This window comes from Rhea pennata, chromosome 1 (assembly GCF_028389875.1).
Source record: "Rhea pennata isolate bPtePen1 chromosome 1, bPtePen1.pri, whole genome shotgun sequence".
Lineage (NCBI taxonomy): Eukaryota > Metazoa > Chordata > Aves > Rheiformes > Rheidae > Rhea > Rhea pennata.
Genome location: NC_084663.1, coordinates 63,917,261 through 63,936,779, shown reverse-complemented (window position 1 = coordinate 63,936,779; position 19,519 = coordinate 63,917,261). Strand labels below are relative to the sequence as shown.

The 19,519-nt window shown below is 45.7% G+C and overlaps 1 protein-coding gene across 2 annotated transcripts in view; it reads right to left on the bottom strand.

Moving 5' to 3' along the window:
• The window catches only part of CREB3L2 (cAMP responsive element binding protein 3 like 2), an 84,494-nt gene extending 73,831 nt beyond the window's left edge, over positions 1-10,663 (bottom strand). For both annotated transcript variants that reach the window (XM_062589913.1, XM_062589922.1), the window contains exon 1: positions 10,403-10,663. In XM_062589913.1, coding sequence (XP_062445897.1) covers positions 10,403-10,510 — 108 coding nt within the window. In that variant the 5' untranslated portion in view covers positions 10,511-10,663. The remainder of the gene's footprint in view (positions 1-10,402) is intronic.
• Positions 10,664-19,519: the final 8,856 nt, after the last annotated feature.

Below are 19,519 nucleotides of genomic sequence, written 5' to 3'. Positions count from 1 at the left end.
TCTGCTCAGTGCTTGGGGCAGAGGGTTGTATGGTTGGTTGATTTCTTTTAGCTTTTCTATCTACAAAAATCCCTGTGAGCCAGCTGCACGCACAAAGAGCAGGTCGTCTCTTTCCACACCTGTCATCAGGGTGAGTTAAAAAGAAAATAAGAGGCAGTAGCATGTCCTAAAACGCACTGGGTGGCATATAAGAAACACAGCCTTGAAGCAAAAGGGGTTGCATGAAGCAAAAGCACTTGCATGGTCACATCATGCGACAGAGAAGCAAGTAGGCAAGACATCTGAATTTTTATCATGGAAATCCTGACCAAAATTATGGATGCCTCAACAAACCACAAGTCCAAAACACAACCCTGCACATCATGCTTACTTCATACAAGCAAAAGAGACACGCTTAACAACCATTTCTTCAGGATGGCTGGAACTTAGTCCAGTTTTAATTCTTTCCTTTCAGTAAATCCAACTCCAAACTGCAGAATAGGCAAAAAGTTTGCTTCTGTGAAACTTTTCTTTATTGGCAACAATAGCTTCCTTTAAAAAAGTAGAGTCTCATTTGCTTAATAGTTTATGGAGACATGAAGAACTTGGGGATCAAACTACTGTGCAAACTGCAATGCAGTATCTAAGTCTAAATAAGCCGGTCCTTGAATTCATGAGTGTTTTGCAGTCACAGAGCAGTTCAGGTAGGAAGGGATTTCAGGAGGTCTCCAGTCCAACCTCCTGCCCAAAGCAGGGTGAGCTCTGAGCTCAGACTAGGTTACTAGCCTGTGATACTAAGGGCTTTACTCAGTCAGCTTGAAAACTGGATGGAGATGGCACATCCTCCCTGGGCAACCTGTTCCAGTGCTTGCTCACAGTGAAAGAATTTTTACTTATAGGCAATCTGAACTCCTCGTTTCAATTTTCAACCATATTCCCTCATCCCCTTGTCCTGCACTGGTGTAAAGAGCTTGCCTTTTTTTCCAACCTTTTCTACAGTCCGTTACATCACAACCTCGTAACTTTGGAGTAGAAGAATTAAACAAGATGCTCCAGGTCTCAAATATTTATAAATGCTTTCCTTGTTTCACAAGCCATCACCTGCTTAAAAGCATTTTATCATGGCTTAATATCCCATTTACTTCAAAAATCTGCAGCAGCACTCTCAGCAGCTTTTGCGCAAAACAGGCACACATCCTTCCCCTCCCTATTGCCCATCTCACACGAGGGAGCACGCGTCTCGCTCCAGCAGGCAACCAACCTCCTTTCCAGCAAGAGCTGGGAGGCAAACGCCCCAGCCTGTCACAGCACAGCAGAGGCTCTTCCCTCCTGGCTGCAGGAGCAGGGCTCACCCAGCATCCGCCGCTCCAGGAGAGCCACAAAAGCAGCACACCAGCAATATCGCTCTTTGCAATACAGCAAAGAACTTCATTGCCCTCCTGCATCTCGGCTTGGGACACACTCAACTGCAGGAAGGAGGCCAGCAGCTCCCAGGGCCAGAGGCCTGCCTGAAGCTCCCAAAGAGGTTATCAGAACAGGCTGGTCCCTATTTCTCATCCCATATGACAAACAGATTGTGTGAAAGGACAAAACCAGCCCCAGCATGACTGCAGAGGAATGCTTTTTCTTGGCACAGCGAGGGAAGAGATGAAGTGGGTGTCAGATTTTTCCATTAGATTTTTGCTTGTCACCACAGCTAAGCAGGATCACATATAGAAGACTGAAAGCTGGTTAATGGCAGAGGGAGGGAAAAAAAAAAAGTGACTAGTTCCCAAGGCACAGAGAAGGCACAGAAAGGTCACTGGCACTGTTAAGCAATGCGTTTGGACAGATGGGAGCTATGGAGCTAAGTCTTGTAATTCAGGTCTACCCCATTTAACCAACAACCTTTTCTTACTTCCTTACAAGGCCTTCTCTGCTTCCCGACTTGCCCTCATGAGGGAAAACATTCCTTATTTGACAGAGCATTTACTTCCTTCCTGCACACATTTAATACTGATATTATAACTGAGCTCAGAGACTCTCTGTTTTATGGTTGAAAAGTACATTGGACAGTATACAGAGAGAGAGAGAGAGTTACAGTCCCCGCTACAAGGAGCTCAATGCCTCAGACTGGAGAAAGAGAGCACAAGCAGAAGAAAGTGTTTTACATGCATTCACGCATTTGCTATGCCTTACTAAACCTCACAACTTCATCCCATCTTTATTACTGGCTATCACTTGCTTCAATGAGATGAAAGAGTAACACACTTGCCAGTAACGATGGGATACAAAGCCACATTTTGTTTTGTTTTTTCCCCCGCACACCTTCTATAAAAGTGAGAGACAAGACAGACAAGTTAGCATCCAATACAGCCTCTACTTTGTACCAAAACTCACCATCATGGAGGGATGGCAGTACCATCAACCAGATCTGTATAAGATCATCTGCTCAGTGCTTCATCAAACCCTAGTTCTCTCTATTTCTCTGCTGGGTATCCATATGCATCTCAAACAACCCTTCTCTCTGTTCATCCTTGAGTAACTGCCTCCTCCAGGTAATCCCTTTTCTTTCCAATGACACATCCAAATATAGCCCAGTGGTATCACATATAAATACACAATTACATGTATGAGGTTTGTCTCCAAAGCTAGCCATACTATTCCCATTGCCCATTCCTTTAGCCCAAAATGCATTCCCACCACCTTTTCCTCAGCCAAATATTCCCACTACCCTTGGGGGCAGGTTTATCTCAGTTGTTTAGAGCGTGGTGCTGCTAATGCCAAGGTTGTGGGTTCAATCCCGTATGGGGCTATGCTGAGGGTTGGACTACATGACCTCCAGAAGTCCCTTCCAACTCTACCATTCTATAATTCTCACATCAGCACTAGTACCTAGGCTGCCACAAAGTAAACTTGATCAGGGGACTGATCCCACTGAAAACTAATTTCTTGCATGAAAGTCAGTTTTCAATAGGATGAGCCCCTCGCAGCTGCCACCACAGCCTACGGTTACCTCCAGGTGCAGAACAACACTGCCAGGATTTATCGCCCAGAAAAAGAAAAAACAGCCAAAAGGCATCTAGATAACACTGATTTCCCAGGTACCTGAGACGAATGGGGAGTAACAGCAGAAATTAGTGTGCATTCCCTGGAAAATCAGATGCAGAGCTGTTCTGTGGGAGAACATCTCACAGACTGACCCAAAATCCACATCTTGGCCAAAGAAATAGTGCATGAGGGAGTCAGAGGAGTTAAAGAAGAGCCAGATGAGCCCAATGGAGGCAGCCAATATGGCATATGAAAAATAGCACTGAGCTTTCACCCTTAGAAAGATAGTTATTGGTAATTGCTAAAACTTTCATCTACAAAATGATGCTCCTCCAAAAGGGAGAGAACAAACCCCAGACATGGCCTAGATGACAGATGCCAAATCCAGCATTACAATGCAACTGGAAAGCAGCTTTTGGGAATGTGGAGAGGAGGTAGTCCTAGATGCAAACAAAGGACATCAGAGCCTGTTAAGTCTTAAATAAGTGCATTTGGATACAGCGCAGAAAAGGCGTTATCTACTGGTAAGTGCAAGGCCACCAAGCCAACCTGAATGATCAGAGACCAAGGGCTGCTTTCAAGGGATATAAGCTCTTCACTTCCAAAACAACACCTGAGTATCTATGAGGTACCATGACTAGCTGAGGAGCCATCAAGAAGAGCCCACAGCAATACAGGCTGCAAAACTGCCGAGGAGGATGAACAGCCAACAAGCTCAGAACCAGTTAGCTGCCTCACAGTCTTGGATAAGTTTTCAGCCCCTGAAGAAGCAGGGCTGCTGCAGCCACTTTGCTGACAAAGTGTGAGCTCATTTGAGCTACAGCACATGAATTTTGAGGCAGACATCTTCCTGTTCCTGCTGTAACCACGCTGAGCGTGTGCAATTTGGTGTGGCTCTAAACAAGTGCACAGCCTTGCCTACCAAGGGAAGCACCCAGACTGCCAACCTCAAACCATGCTCCTTCTGTAACCACGGCACCATATCACTGCGTGCAGTGGCTCCCCCGCAGCAGAAACCCTTTTATTCTGGAATAGTCACTCCCTTCTCACATCCATCAGCAGTTTGGACCCAAAGTGCCTTTGCCACAAGATGGCATGGCCAAGAGCCACATGGCAGGAAGCACAGACACATGGAGAGATGGACAGAGCTGGTGGTATGTCAGTGAAAGGCCTATTTGCTTTATTTTTAAATATACTGAAATACCATATGGTGGTTGCTGGCCTAGGGGTGATCTGATTTCACGGGGTACAAGCAAGAGTGTGAAGGCGGACTCATGGTAGAAGAGAAATGCAGACTGTATGAATTGCTGTGAGTGAGATCAGTGCCCAAGAAGGCAAGAGAGACACACAAATCAAGCCAAACTGCACTATCCCCAGCTGGGATTTGTAGCTAGTCACCAAAATAGTTGGCCTCCTCCACAGAAACAGATGCTTCTATGAAGAAGTGAGAAAAGACTGTTTGAATAAAAAGAAATTGAGTTCTCTTTCTTTCAAAGGATAGTGGAAACTTATTTAACCACCACCTGTGAAAGGGACCACAAGAAGGAACACTTTACAACATGAAAAAAAGACCTGCAAAGAGTGCAAATGTTCCCACTATTCTCGCAGTTAAGTTCAACTCCAGACACAGGAAAACCCTGTCTGGTAACAATGTGAATTAAATTCCTCTGCCTCAGCTATCATGCACTGTCTGTTCCACACTTAACAACCACCAATATTTTCTTTCTTTAAAGGTCTCACGTAGGACAGTGCCGACCAGTGATTCAAAGAGGGGGGAGGAGCATTTTGTGTACGTTAAATGCTGCCTCATTTTTATCTGCCATGCTCCAGAGTCAGTCCCAGGACAGATTAATACTTTTTTCCAGCTCTCATCCTTACTGCAGATTAAGCACTTCACTACACAGTTACAACCAGTCCAAATGAAACCCACAGAGCAACCCAATACCCTTATTTTTCTAAACATAGCTGACAGAAAGCATGAGGGTAAGGGTAAAGTTTCAGAGTATCAGACGTGCATCTATCTCGGCTTTTAGAGAAACCGTAAATAGTTCAGAACCATCACAGGTACGTAGCACGTCCCTTGCCAAACAGAAACTATTTTCTTATTTAAATTAGGTGGGGGGTAGGCTTTCATTGCAGAGCACTGGATATAACTAGTTCTGCTGTTCATCAGTTACGACCCTGACACTTTTAATACGGGAAGTCATATTCAAAATTTAACACTTGCTTTGTAAGAAGTCTACACACAGCTATTTAAAATTTCACTTCCACACTCTTCCCTTCATTATTGAAGGATTTAGGCAAAATCTTTTAAGCTCCAGTTAATAATTTTACAATTTCTTCACTTAAAGTTAGCTGCCCGGTCCTCCATATGAAGGTGTGCAGAGAAGAAAGAACGATGGACTTCAGCTTTCTTGTTAGCAGGCAATAGGCTAAACCACACTTTCAAAAAATGGAGTACTCCGTCTCATCTTCCCCCCCGACACACACACACACTCCACAAGTCAGAAAAGTTAAAGTAGATTATATTAACACTGGATTTTGCAGAGGGCTACCTTATGTACACGCAACCACCACGGAATAAGAAACAACTAGCTCCACATCCATACATGTCACGGTAACTGCAGCTTTTAATTCAATACACACAGACTGTAAAATCAAGTACTGTGTTTGTTTTCAGTCAAGTATTACCATACTCTGAAAAATAAAAGCAATTCGAGGAACTCATTCGGACGTACCCTTTCTGCAGAAGTCATCAGAAGACTAAGTAACAGTGATCAGTGTTTTTGTGACAGAGGAAATGAGTCACTGCAAACTCCTGGTGAGATTCAGAAGCCCGTAATGGACAATTTTTATCTGAACAAATAAGCCTGGCTCAAAGTTTCCCCAGCTCGTCTTAGATGACAATCACAACTCTGAACTCCAGCATCACGGCGCTCTAAACTTTACGGGCTAGCTGTTTTGGTTTTGCTCTTGCAGGGAGATCACAGTCCAAAGGCTGAGACCTGAACCTTTCCATGCTGCTGTATGCTGACTCACACTGTACATATTTTCTATGGTTGATACGCTTATAGTATCATCAGTGACATGACGACAGGTTACCTAGCTCAAATACCCTTCAGAAAAAGATACCAGTGAGGAGAGATTTGAAGCATTTCAATATTTTGATATGAGCTGCAAGTCTAGCAGTCAGGCCCTAAAAGCATGAGCAATTTGGGATACTTTGCAATTAAAATGCCTTCCACTTAACTACTAAAAAACATAATCAGGATGCAACACCTGAGAATTTCAGTCTAACTCTTTAAATCAAGTACTGCTCTCACAAACTTGCAGGGCAAGCAAAGCTCCGTATCTGCAACGCCAAGACCATAGTCACGCTTACATTTGTCTGTATTTTGCTACCATCTGGAAGAAGCAGCAAATAGTTAATGGGTTAAACAAAACAAAAATGGAGTTGCGGGGCAGAAAGATGACAACCTCCTCAGTCTCAGAGAGCTTTTAAATGTCAAAGGCTTATCAAAACGATTTACCTTTCAACTGCCATCTAGCAATGGGACAGGCAGTTGGCATTTCACAGCGTGCTTGTCAACAAACTTAGCCATCTGCATCAAATCTGGCATTTGCCACTGAAGATGCCTTCCCAGCTGGGACACGCACAACTGTAGACCAGCTCCAGCAGAGACCTATGAATGCAAGCAGAGCTCTCCTGCTTCAAGTTTGCCTGCATTTCATGGGGAGTAACAGCACTAACAAGAAGGCGAGAACTTGCAACCCAGCCATACTTCTGCCAACCAAAGAGAGCAGCTTTCTGTTAGACTGCCAGAAAAAAAAAACAATAAATGCATGTAACAGTAATAATAATACCTTGCAAAATGCCAGAGCACAGTATTACCAGATACATCACATGTATTTTGTAAAACACCTTTGGGAAATCTTCCAACCTCTTCTCAGCTGGTAAACTAAACTGCTCTGAAGAAAAGCAACTGTTACAGAGCTATCTGGCATCCAGGTGACTACTACAAAACATGCAGACTTTAATAAGCCACCTGAAGAAAGGCTGCCTGACAAAGCCCAGCTGAGCTCCTCAAGGTCCTGTGTTTCTCCCAGCACAGCCACGCTCTTCACTCTGCTTCAGGCACTGGTGAAATCACCAGCAGTTAAAGAGAAATGTAAATTGCTGTGAGGCTGGATTAGGGCCCTGGTAATTAAGACTGGAATAGTCTAAAACAGAGATTGTTGTTGTGCATACTTTTAAACTTGTCTACTAGCTTCAGATCATCAAGCAGACCCATGAACAGCTTTTGTAGGAATGAAAGGGTTAAAATTTAACTTAAAATACACAGAAGGCATTTGGCAGACAATTCTCACTCTTGTCTGTCTGCACACGCAGGTTTGACCAGGAGGAAACATCCTTCTTCCTGCTTCAGAGTTATTCTATCAATTTTCTTTCCTTCCCTCCTCCCCCATTTCTGTCTGGGGCACACTCCCAGGAAGGCATGCCTACTCCAGATTCCTTTCTTAAGCCTATTTCCAAGTTTTTTTTTGTTTGTTTGTTTGTTTTGTTTTTTTTTTTTTTTTTTTTTTTTTTGAGTGCAAACTTGCACATACAGCTGTGTGGAGAACACAGTGCCAATTATTATACTGGGCCACCAGTTTCACTTGGCTTTGCAGGTGTCCTGCACCATGGTGCTAGTCCTCTAAACTACCCCTCATCTGAGTGAAGTAAGCTGTTCCACCATTTCAGTTACAGCTATGGGATGCCTCAAGAGTGCGCAAAGATCAGAAGATGCCATAAGGCAGGTATCCCTCAGCTGTGAACGAGATAGCACAGGCTACGGGCACTCATGCAAAGAGAGCATAGGAGGTCAAATCATTATTCAGATCTTCTCAGAAACACTATGCAATAAACTTCCATGCACAGCAGAAGCAGCTGGATCAAACTAGTCCTCTACAATACAAAGCGTAAAGCAGGAAAATAACAGATGTTTCATGATGTTTCATCCAGAGTTTTCTCTCTCCCTCTCTTTAAGTGATCCTAAGAGGCTCTGGAGTAGAGTTTGCATTTCACAATATTTTCCTCCAGAGCAGGATGCACTTTGCCAAAGAAATAAAGTATGACAAGCAGAAACATATTTTTCCCTCATGAGAGATTATCACAGAAAACTTTTTTATTCCTTTAAAGATCCTAATACCCCACCACACCTACTTTATTTACAGAACTCAGTTGCTTTTATTTTTTTTTTAATTGATGACTTCACTTGGAATTCTTTCCACAGTGAACAAAGATACAAAGATAAAATACAAAGATACAAAGAACAAAGATAAAATAAAATAAAAAATATGAAATCAATTTAAGATGGTCCCTAAAGAGGTCATCTCTTTATGAGCTCCTAAAGATCAATGTCCAGGTAGAAGTCATCACTCTCAGCAAAAATAGAATACGTGCCAAGGTTTTGCAGGCCCAGCTATGTACTTCCTTTTGCAAAGCACACATTGCTACAGCTTCTGAAGCATAAGAAATCCCAATAAACTTGAACAAAACAAAGGGAGAAGCACCATATTTCCATTCACAGGACAGCCAAAATATTTTGTTTCTCAAGCTACATATAAAACCAAGAGATAGACTCCTTGAAATGAGACAAAAAAAAACACACATATGCCTATTAGGGCAGCCACAAGTCTTAGCCCAAGAGCAAGATCTCCTTCAGGGCACTGATTAGAAGATTACAAGAATATTATACAGGAAATAAAAATCAAAAACAGCACCTTAATTCTCATCACTGTAAGAATTCAAACAAAGCAGGAGAAAGTATTCCTGCACAACTGTAAAATCCAAGAGGGAGCACTCTCAGAAGGGCCTCTCATTTCATTCACAACCTTCCTTTTAGTCTTGTTAAAGAAAAACTAAAAAATCCCCCCCAAAAAAACAAAGTCACACACAGCAAAACAGCTGTTTGAAAGAGCTTTCAAAGCATTTCTGCTGTTTTATTAAAAAGAAAAAACGATTGCTTCCCCTCAGATTTACCATTAGATATACGCTGCACGAGAAAACGCAAGAACTTTCAAAGTAGCTAAACAATGTTTAAAGACAGACGGTCACAGCAGGCAACAGACTTGCTTTCTGCTGATACCAGCTTTTGAGCTCGTGACCAACACATTCCCAGACCAGTACGGCCACCACGCACGCCACAGGGTGAACAAGATCCTCCTCCTTTCTCCTTTAAGACTCGCACCAAAACCTCGCGTGGTGCCAGAAGCCTGCCTCGCTGCAGAACCATGCAGGGATCACCCCGGCGCCCACAAGGAGAGGCTATTTCCTCTCTGCGAGGTGTTCGCGCCACGCTCTGAAATACTACAGAAGAAAGCAGAGAGCTGGCATTTGCCAGGCCACTTTCCTCAGGTGCTGCCATATACTAGTCTTCTCCACACATTACTCTGGGTCCACATGAGCGTGTAAGCGAGAACTGCATCCAGCTCCGGCACTCTGTGCTTTGCACAAGCTGCAGACTTGGCAGTCTCCCCTGCACTCCATCCCAAGGTGGTCCAGCTCATTTGCACTTGGGGCCCCTGCCTACACAGCTGGAAACTACTGTGCTTACAGTAAACCTCTGGATTAACAGAGAAGCTATGCACCAGAGACACAAAGGCACATTTCTTTGGGGTTGTCCTGACTGTACCTTTCACACAAGCAAAAAAAAAAAAGTGGAATTCCAGCCAAAGAAATCAGAGCTTTAGGTGCTGGCCTTCAAAGCCGCTCAGAGCCATGAGGAACGCTTTACTCATGGCATCTCTCTGGGATATTTTTGCCGAAACCAACGCAATGGCCAATGAACAACCAGGGGGAGGAAAAGAGAGCCCTTGGGCTGGCGATGTCCCTGTCCGGGCGCCAAGACGGAGCGGGACGTTTCATCACTTCCTTCCCGCGCTGCGGGGGGAGCCCAGGCACGGGGTGGGTGCCAGAAGGGCCCGGTCACGGCCGCCCGGCCGCCCTCGAGGGGACCCCTTGGGAGGAGCGCCGCAGGAGCGGGACGGCGACCGCGGCAGCGCTTCGGGGAGCGGCGAGGCCCCAGCTCGGGCACCCGCCGCAGAGGCGGCACCATCAACCCCGGACCCCAAGCAAGCCCGAAGGCGCTGGCACCCCGGACTGCCACGCGTCACCAGCAACCACGGCAGGAAGGAGCTGTGAAATTTGGAGACGGGGCGGCCAAGCTACGGCTTGGCGCGTGCCAGCGAGGCCAGATGGCTCCGCAGGGGCCTCCTGCGGCCGGGGACCTGCCGCGGGCCCTGCCGAGGCGGCCGCAGGGGCCCCGCACCGCGGCCGCCCACTCGTGTCTGGGGCGGCTGCGTGGGCGCGGGGGGGCGCCCCCCTCTCCCCGGCCCGCCGTATCCTCACCGTGTGGCCCAGCAGCGCGTCGGGGTCGGCGGGCTCGCACAGCTCGCTCAGCTTGCGGTCCCAGAGCAGCAGCGGCGGCGGCCGCTCCCCGCTCTCGCACACCTCCATGGCGGCCCGCGCTCACCGGGACGGGACGGGACGGGACACGGCACGGGACGGCCCCGCCGCCGCCGCTGCTGCTGCTGCCGCCGCCCCCTGTGCCCCCGCGCCGACCGCTCACGCCGCGCCCATGGGCCCGCCCGCAGCCGCAGCCACCGCCGCCGGACCCGCCGCTGTTTGGGTGCCGGGGCGGGCGGCCCGGCGGCTACCCCCGCCCGGCCCGGCCCGCCGCGCCACGCCCCCCCGCCTCCGGACCGCCCCCCAACGCCCCGACCGCCAATGGGGGGCGAGGAGCGCGGCCGGGCCGCGAGCCGGGGACCAATCAGCGTTCGGCGGCCGCACGGCTCCAGCTGTGGAATGCGGGCGGGGGCTTCGCGTCACGGCGTGGGCGGAGGTGGGTGATACCCCCCCCCCTAAAAAACACACACACAGGCCGTGCTCCGCCCGGCCAATGGAGCGTCGCGGGCCGCCGGAGTGACGGGCCCGCCAGCCAACGAGGCAGCGACAAGACTGCCGCTGCCGCGCGACGCCCCGCCCCCGCCGAGGAGGGGCGAAGGGGGCCGGGCCCGTGGCGGCGGCCGCGCTTCGGCGTGGGACTGCGCCACGGAGCCGTTACAGCGCAGCGGCGTGTTGGGTGCCGCGGGACCGGCCGAAGCCGCAGAAATCACGTTTCCTGAGAGAGAGAGAGAGAGAAATGAATAAACGAACAAACGTTTAACGTTCAAGCAATAAACGGACGAACGTTTAAACCGTGCAGTTTGAAGCGCCGCCCCGCCGGTAACGGAGCGCAGAGGCAGCCGGGCGCCGGCCCCTCTCCGCAGGCCGCCCTGCCCGCGGCGGGCAGGGCAGGGCCTCGCCGTGGGGCAGGCAGGAGGCCCCGCCGGCCGAGGGCTGGTACCGCCCCAGCGGCAGCTCCTGGGGCCTGGCACCCCGGCTGTCAGCGCGGGTTGCCCGACCTCACGGTTTGCATCCCAGAGAAAGCGTGGCGCGCGAGGCGGGAGCTTTCCGCCTTTCGAAGGAGCGCTGAGGCAGCGCTCGCACGGTCCCGAGGGCGTCTGCAACAAAAAAAAAATAAATAGCCAGGTACTTACTTAGTTGCAAGGCCCCGAGGCTCAGGAACACAAACCAACGCACCCACGTGAGAGCGGCTCACAGGCAAAGCCCTCGTGCCCCATATAAGCACGCCGCAGTGACCAGCCTCCTAATTTTCGGCCACCACACGCGGGGTCCGGCCCGCAGGGAGATCTCCCTCAGCTCAGGAGCCACGCTTTGCCCGGGGCAGCGCTCACCCAGAGCCTCCAGGCCCCTCCGTGTCCTCCCCGGCACAGGGCCTGGTCTCCTCCTCACCCAGCGCCGCAGCGAGGGCACCCACTCCAGGCAGATCAAAGGATTCGGGGCCGCCACGGCGCCCGTCCGCGAGCGCTGCCAGGGCGCTGAGGCAGAACGGCAGAGCCGCGGGCCGGTCCTCGCAGCCAGCCATCGCCTCTGGCTCCGTATGTCCCGGAGCTGAATTCAGAGAGACTTTGAAGAGGTTTGTGATTTGCAATGCGCTAGCCACTTGGGCTTCCAATTTAATGAAAATGAAGCAGTAAAATCCTCTGGGAAGTTCTCATGATTTGATACTGCTGAGCACAGTTTGCATGTTTGTTTAAGGACATTTCAGAATGCACACTGTAAAAAACCAGCTGTTTCAGGATAATCTTTACTTCAATGCTCTGTGCAACCATCACATTACAGCAAAGACTATTCTGTCGACTGTCTGATATTGTTTCCATAATGCTAATCAACCAGCAATAAAAGTTATCTCAGTCAATGGGAAATTCTGATATGCAGGACTCAGTCCCATCCCAAGCTGGGACAACAGTGACATTTCATCATTCTTTAAGAATGAAAGATGCCCAATTCTTATGATTCAAGATATTGGGCCTTCTTTGAGGCTTCATTTCAGCTCTTGGAACGAAATCAAAGCATTTTGTTGTGGGCTAGTTCAAAATTAATCACCATTTCCATGTGACATTGTGCCTTAACACGAATTGTAACTGGATTTCCTGATTAAGTGCTTTCTCTGCTCCTTCTCCCCCTGCTTTCGGTGACACACCGTTTTCATTCAGTCACAGAGCAAACACCAGTGTATCCTAAGTGATACAGTCCTAGCTCCGGAGAGCCTAGACCAGCCCTCTGAGGAGAACAAAGTCGTAATGATTTCCCATTACCCATGAGGCCTAACAGCAACGCAGAGAGGAAGAATAGAGGCAACTTTGCTGGGGTTCGATAAACTTCTGGAGTTCGATAAACTTCAAAAAAGAAATTAGAACAAAAGTTCAAAAAAAGCTATATTATTTGGTGAAAAACATGAAGGGAAAATTCCCTAACTGCCCAAACCAAAGATTCCCTGCAAAGATGAGTTATTTTAAATTATTGTGAAAAAGATCAGGCCAGTATATGCCCTCAGCAGCACAGAAAACATCTGAAGCCAAATTATAGCATGCAAATTGCTACCTAACACTTTGGGAACTCTGACCCCAGGCACAAATTCATTTGTGTCCTGGCCCTTATCACGCACTGGTGTCCAAACAATTACATTGTGCCAGCCCCAAGAGACGCAGATTGTAAAACTTGTAAAGGTCAGTTCCTTATCCAGAAACCTCCATGTTTTCTTTGGATGTTTTCTTGCTTTTAAAGCTTCTGTAGCTTTGTGATAACCTGTTTTTTAACAACAGGCTCTCCACCACCCTATTTGGTGGCTGACACTAAATCACTCTAAAATTGCTGACTGTGACTAGAAAAGTTTTTTAGACAGGGCACTAAAAGTTCTGCCTGCAGGAGAAGTCTAATGGGACAGCCATGTTTGCCTTGTAAACCTGCAAAAAAAAAAAAAAAAAAAAAAAAAAAAAAAAAAAAGTCACATTAAAATAAGAAAGAAGGTGCTGGCTGGGTGAGTGCAACTTCATTCTTCATTTATGGAACATGCCAAGGATCAAGAGTCTCACAAGGACTGGTCAGTGGGTTGAACTTTCTCCTCCTAGCACATTTCCCAGGAAGAAATACTCAAAAAACAAGTAGTACAGTAAGCACTTCTGTCCCTTGAGTGACAGGGGACACTTTCACTGACAGCTTAGGCACACAATGTAAACATCATGCTGCCTTTCCTAATGATTTCTACCCTTTCTACATGTAAAATTGTGTTCCTCTTTCCTCTGCACTTTCCCATGGGTACTGAGGCACAGCTGTTGTTGTGGTACAAAGTGCTACCGTGTACTCGTAAGCATCTTGGTGGATTTCTTTGTCCACAGAAGTATTTTAGTACACAGAGACTATCCATTTCTATGGCTATTCACTAATATAAAACATTGTATTGGTAACTGGCCTATCCTACACATCCTGTGCCTGCCATATTATCAATGTTATATCTCACTTTGGAGCATTTACAGTTCTAAACCAATTCCCTGAGACTTTGTAAGGAAATACAGCTAAACGCACTGCACAGCATGGCCCTGCATGGGTGCAACTAGCACCACATAGGCCACAGTGAAGTTTTCATGGTGTAGAATCAGTTTTTCTTGAGGAAGATATCTGTATTAGAAAGCTACTGCTAAAAATTGGCTGCAGGTATAGGGCACCAAGAAGGAATAAAAAAACTGAAGGAAATTAATCCTTTCCAGAGAATATTAATTATTCAGCATTCTGGCACAACACATAGGATAGCAGTCTAATGCATTGTGTATTGTTACTCACTAGCATTACACCAGAAAATAGACACTGTGGAAAAATACACACCACCACAAAAAGGGCAAGAGTGTTATTCAGACACAATCATCCTCATAACTTTTCCCCACATTGTTAGGAGGATTTTATATTGTTTTTGAAAATTAAGAAAGCAACTAGCATGTTGAAAAATCAAGCCTGTTTTTCAGAGTGTCTTTCCTCTTAGAGCTGCTTCAGTAGCATTTTTAAGTTCCAAGTCATCTAATTCTGTGAGCATTTTAGTCTCTCCTTTTGTATAAGGCAATTTCTTCACCACAGACTTCTGAACTATCTTTGAACTCATTATCCTGTACAGGGATACAATGCAAAAATTGACCATCAATCTACAAGAAGGTAAGAAGATAAGTTTGTATTGTCTGCAAAGAAGCACGCTGAAGAGAGGAGGGTAAAGTACAACTTTCTTTTACCCAGCACTCTGTTGCCTTTCAGCAAGAAGTACTGACCACACAGAAAACCACAGGGAAAACCAAACTAGCTGAGAAAGAGAAGGCTGTTAAGGTAGAACTCCAAGCAAACACCATTAACTTTAAATATCAAAGAAAACAACTAGCAATAATACAAGTTTGTAAGGTAAGTCACAGAAAGCCTGGCAAAGGAAAGCTGCTCTCTTTTCATTGCAGATCCGGGTTGCAGAAGCCATGACTCTTGTGACCACATCATTATTCAGTTCTAGATCAGGTCAGTTGCACAAAGGCTCATTAAATATTTACAGGTAACATTTTTCTGACTTGTGACAACTGGGATCAAGATAACTACCCATTTACTAAAGCCATTTTGTTCAAAGAAGTCTTAAAAGTCACCCAGCAAGAAAAAGACAAATAGGAACAGAGCCTACAGGACAGCAATTGTTACTTATTTTGAACAGGTGCAAATGAAACAGTTTACAGCTTAAAACCCATTAAATATAGCAGTTTTTAGAGCAGCTGAGTTTCTTCAACAAAATTAGCAACTCTCAGAAGACACAATGCACAAACCTCAGCGCTAAGAACAATGCAAAAAATGGCCTGATTATCAGTTTCTGATCACTGTAGTTACTGGAGTGTTCTGAAATTGCGAAGTAGGACGATGAGCTAGCTGATATCCTATCTGAGACATAAAGCAACAAGCAGAAGAAAGAAACCTTATACAAACTAACATGCATTTCCCACAAGAGGATCTCTCTGTAGAAACCCCATGAAAGTTGATTCCTTCTCATGAATGTCCTCTGCAAACACATTACTTATACTGCCCGGTAACTGATTCTGCAGTAACAAAGTGCATTTCTTGTGTAAATGAGATCTGAATCACACTGCTGTGTGAAGAAGCTCCCCTCACCCAGCACCACGAAGGGAAAGCAGGACAGGATGTGGCCAAAACAGCAGCTGTTTGTATCTATAGACATGCTCAACTGCTTTGCAAAAAGGCTTCCAGGGCAGAAATTTTGGAGTTAAAAACAGAAGGTGTGCCTCAGAATAGTTAAGTTCTCTTCCTACAATCCTGGCATTATATTCCTTCTCTGACATGAATGCTTGTGACAGATATGGGATGGCCAGTACTGGAGACAGCCTACTATTAAAACCACATAATTGGTACACTGACAGAAACATAAGTTCCCTTTACCAGAATATTCCTCCCTCTTGTACCCAGGGATTTCTCAAAGCTCTAATTCAGCTTTCCTGCCTTTGCAATTCATGGCCTCTTTGCCTGGGCTTTTATCAGGCTCCCCAAGACAATGCTAGTCCTCACAACAGAGAGCTGGGACAGGCCTAAAACACCTCCCCTCTTCATGAAGGACACCAAGCAGTCACCAGGATGCGGTCTTTGGGCAGGTGTGAAGTCAAAACCAGATACTTGGTGATAAAAAAGGTTTTAGTAATTCTGTACCAATCCAATTCTCAGTCACACTTAATCCATCTTGTTAGTCTGTCCTTAGAAATTATGAGTCACGGAACAGAAGCAGGAATAGATCATTCTGCCAAAGAAATTAGCCCCACTGCACTGAAGTATCCCTCGTTACCCCATACATGGAGCTGAGTGAATTGTATCTATGGTTTCAAACACAGGTCACACTTCAGTAAAAGCCAACACACTTCAGTAAAAGCCGAAAATGTTCTTTGCTGTATAGCATTTTGAAAGCTCTTAACAGGCACAATGACTATGGTGTCTTCCTCAAACCAAAGCACTATAGAGAGAAAAAAGCACAGGAGAAGAGTTTCCTACACTTCATATCAAACTAAGAGAAATAACTGAGTGGCACTGAGGTGCCTCACAGTCCAGAAGACCTCTGTCTCAGGGCTGTTATGAAACACTCCGAATACGTGGTTAAAATGCCCTGTTATTCTTTAAAAAAAAATCACCTTTATTTTTTTCATCTTTTCCAATCTATCCCTATAAATAGACAAAATAAGTTCCTTGAGAAGAACAAATCCTTTTGAAAAGCCCTAGCTGAGGCCAGCAATCAGGGTTTGCTTAGTCCAGTTGACACAAGAGGTTAACTGGGACAAGCAAAAGCTGAATGTCATTTACCATGGGACAGCATGCACTAATGCTCATCGACTAGCTACAAATAAGGTATCACTCTATTTAACTTAATAGATACCACCTCCATTCTTCTACACTCCCTTACAGAGCAAGCAACTAGCTATTAACTAAAGAAGAATGCTGTGTGTGAAAGAGAGAGAGAGGAGAGAGAGGAGAGAGAGGGTATATACAGGTTCATTTTACACTTTCTTTCCCTTTAACCAAAATTACTTTGTTATAGATTAACTTTGTCCAATAGCTGCAAAGTAGACGTGGGAGGTGCACGCACAACATACCTTTGCCACTGGTTATTTTTGCGTTAACTATGTCTATTGCTAAGACAGTGTCATCTACAAAGATCTACCCTATTACAAAACTGCGATGAACATCCAAGATACTGTATGACTTCTGAAGAAGAATGTTCTTAAGCTAGGTACACATTCAGCAAGGACAAGACAGCAATCTCTGAAAGTTTATTAGTGACTTTAAATGGAGGAACCAGAAAAGCAAGAAAAGTCAAAGTTCTTGAGCAAATATTTTCTCTGTTGGCACCTAAACCCGTATCTTGTGTTAGCTCAACTCTGTCCTCATCCTGAGCCACACGCAGAAATTAGCACAAACCATTCAGCCCTCACCCTTCCAGAGAAGAGTTCTGGCTAAGATTCACACCTGCAGCAGTGAAGGTGATCCTTGCTACCACCTCTACTCTGAGTCTGGAGTAGAAAGCCAGCTCCTAAGCTCCAGAGCAGACACTGACAGTTGTATAAGCCATGTGGACCTCCACCATCACAGCCGGGTGCAGAAAAGAAGGCAATCACTAAACAAACAGAGGCATAGCATGTTCACTCAGGGCTTCCCAGATACAAAGAAAGCTTAAGACAAATCCTAGCTTTCAGTTGCCCAGAAGAATTGTGTGGGCCTACACAAACTACTTCAGAGGTGCACCATTATAATGCAGTTCTATCCTTCTTGCTTAGAGATAAGGAAAACAACACTCTTCCCTATTTCAGCATCCATAATCAACACTGCTATCAGTCACCCTTTTCAGAAAGTACTGTAGCCTATATGAACTTACATCAAGCAACACAAGCATCGGTGGGGGAGCTTATTTCTGACCACCAGCTGAACTACCCAAAGGATTACAGTACTAGGTCTTTGCAAGGAGTTTACCTTAAGCCAGGAGGACTCAGACGTATTGTCTGGCACTTCCTGTAGCTAGGAAGAACACAAGTATAGAGGACTCATCTGGTTTCAGAAGCAATGCTTAAATGTGGAGCTTGTGTACGTTTCTCAGCCGGCAAGATGTCCCCCACACCTACCCTGCCACCTGGGGTGCTTTTCTGCATCAATCAGCTGAGCATGAAATCAATGTCACATGCCTGCGCAACAGTACTTCTGCTGGCATGATTTGAAGATGGGAGAGCAATATGGGATCACACAGAAGTAATGCGAGCATGTCATGTTAAATAAATGCTTTATAGAAAAGGAATACCCAGCAAAGAGTAGGAACTGCCAGGCAATACTACCTTGGGACTGTTGTGGTTTAGTGCAGACTGAGGCTTTAACCACAAATGCTTGGTCTCTTCTCAGCCTCAGAAAAGCATGACATATTCTTCACGTAGATAACTGCAGAAGGTGAGGTGGCAGCAGTGCAGCAGACTCAGATCTAACAAGGAGTAGTTACTGGAATTAAAGTCTCAACTTCCCATTTAAAAAGACAGCATAACCTCATGTGGATAACAACCTATTTAACCCACTCAGCATTTCCAGTGCATCTACTAATACTTCAGTATTCCAGCATTAAATATTAGGGTATCAGTGAAAGCATTAACTTTATCCAGAAATAAATGCCCTTTAGTTCTTTGGTAGTACCACCATCACTCACAGAGAAGAACGTAAACACAAAGCCTACTCTATCAGGTGAAGAGCTGCAAAAAATATAAGCTAGTGTGCACTGTACTGTGCTCAGAAAGAGGTAAGATGCAGAATCCCACCACCTTTGAAGGCAGGAAATTGTCACCTTTAACCTTTCTCCTTCCCTGTTCACATCACTTCCTATCAGTGGGAATTTCACTACTTCTCTAAGTATGTAGCAGAAAGAAGCACCTCTTTAGCTGTGCAATTTTTTTTTTACTAACAACACTAAAAACTCTCAGTCTTTCTAACAATTAAACCAAAGTTAAAGATAAGAAATGCCACTACTCACTCCCACATTAACTGAGAATCCTGGACCAGGAATGTTATTTTTACACAGTATTGTACGCCTCTCAAAAGCTAGACACAGCAGTCATTCTTCCAGCTCCTCCTGATGGCAAGTGACAGGCATAGCACCCTAACACAGTGCTGAAATGAGGATTTTAATGTCATAGAAAAGTCAGAGTATGTCAAAATGTCATAATAACAAGGATCTAAGCACATAACTAAAGCAGGGTTTGCTGAGAGATAATGTCTTATTTGATTAAATCCTATAATCAGGGGAGAGGCAGGCTCACAGGCACAGGAGGTCTTCTCCAGATCTGAAACAAACTTCAAGTACTAGTTGAAGCCAATGGCTCTGGTTTAACACAGTGTCTAACTGATGTAATTAAAAAAAAAAAGGGACACCTAAGGAACAGAAGAGGGACATTAGCAGTGAGAGGTGATTAGGTTGTTAGGCCCTATGGGACAGAAGAGGAATAGTTACAACAACCAAGAAAATATGGTTTCAAAATGGCTGAATATTCAGGCAGATAATTCCATTTATATATTCAGCTC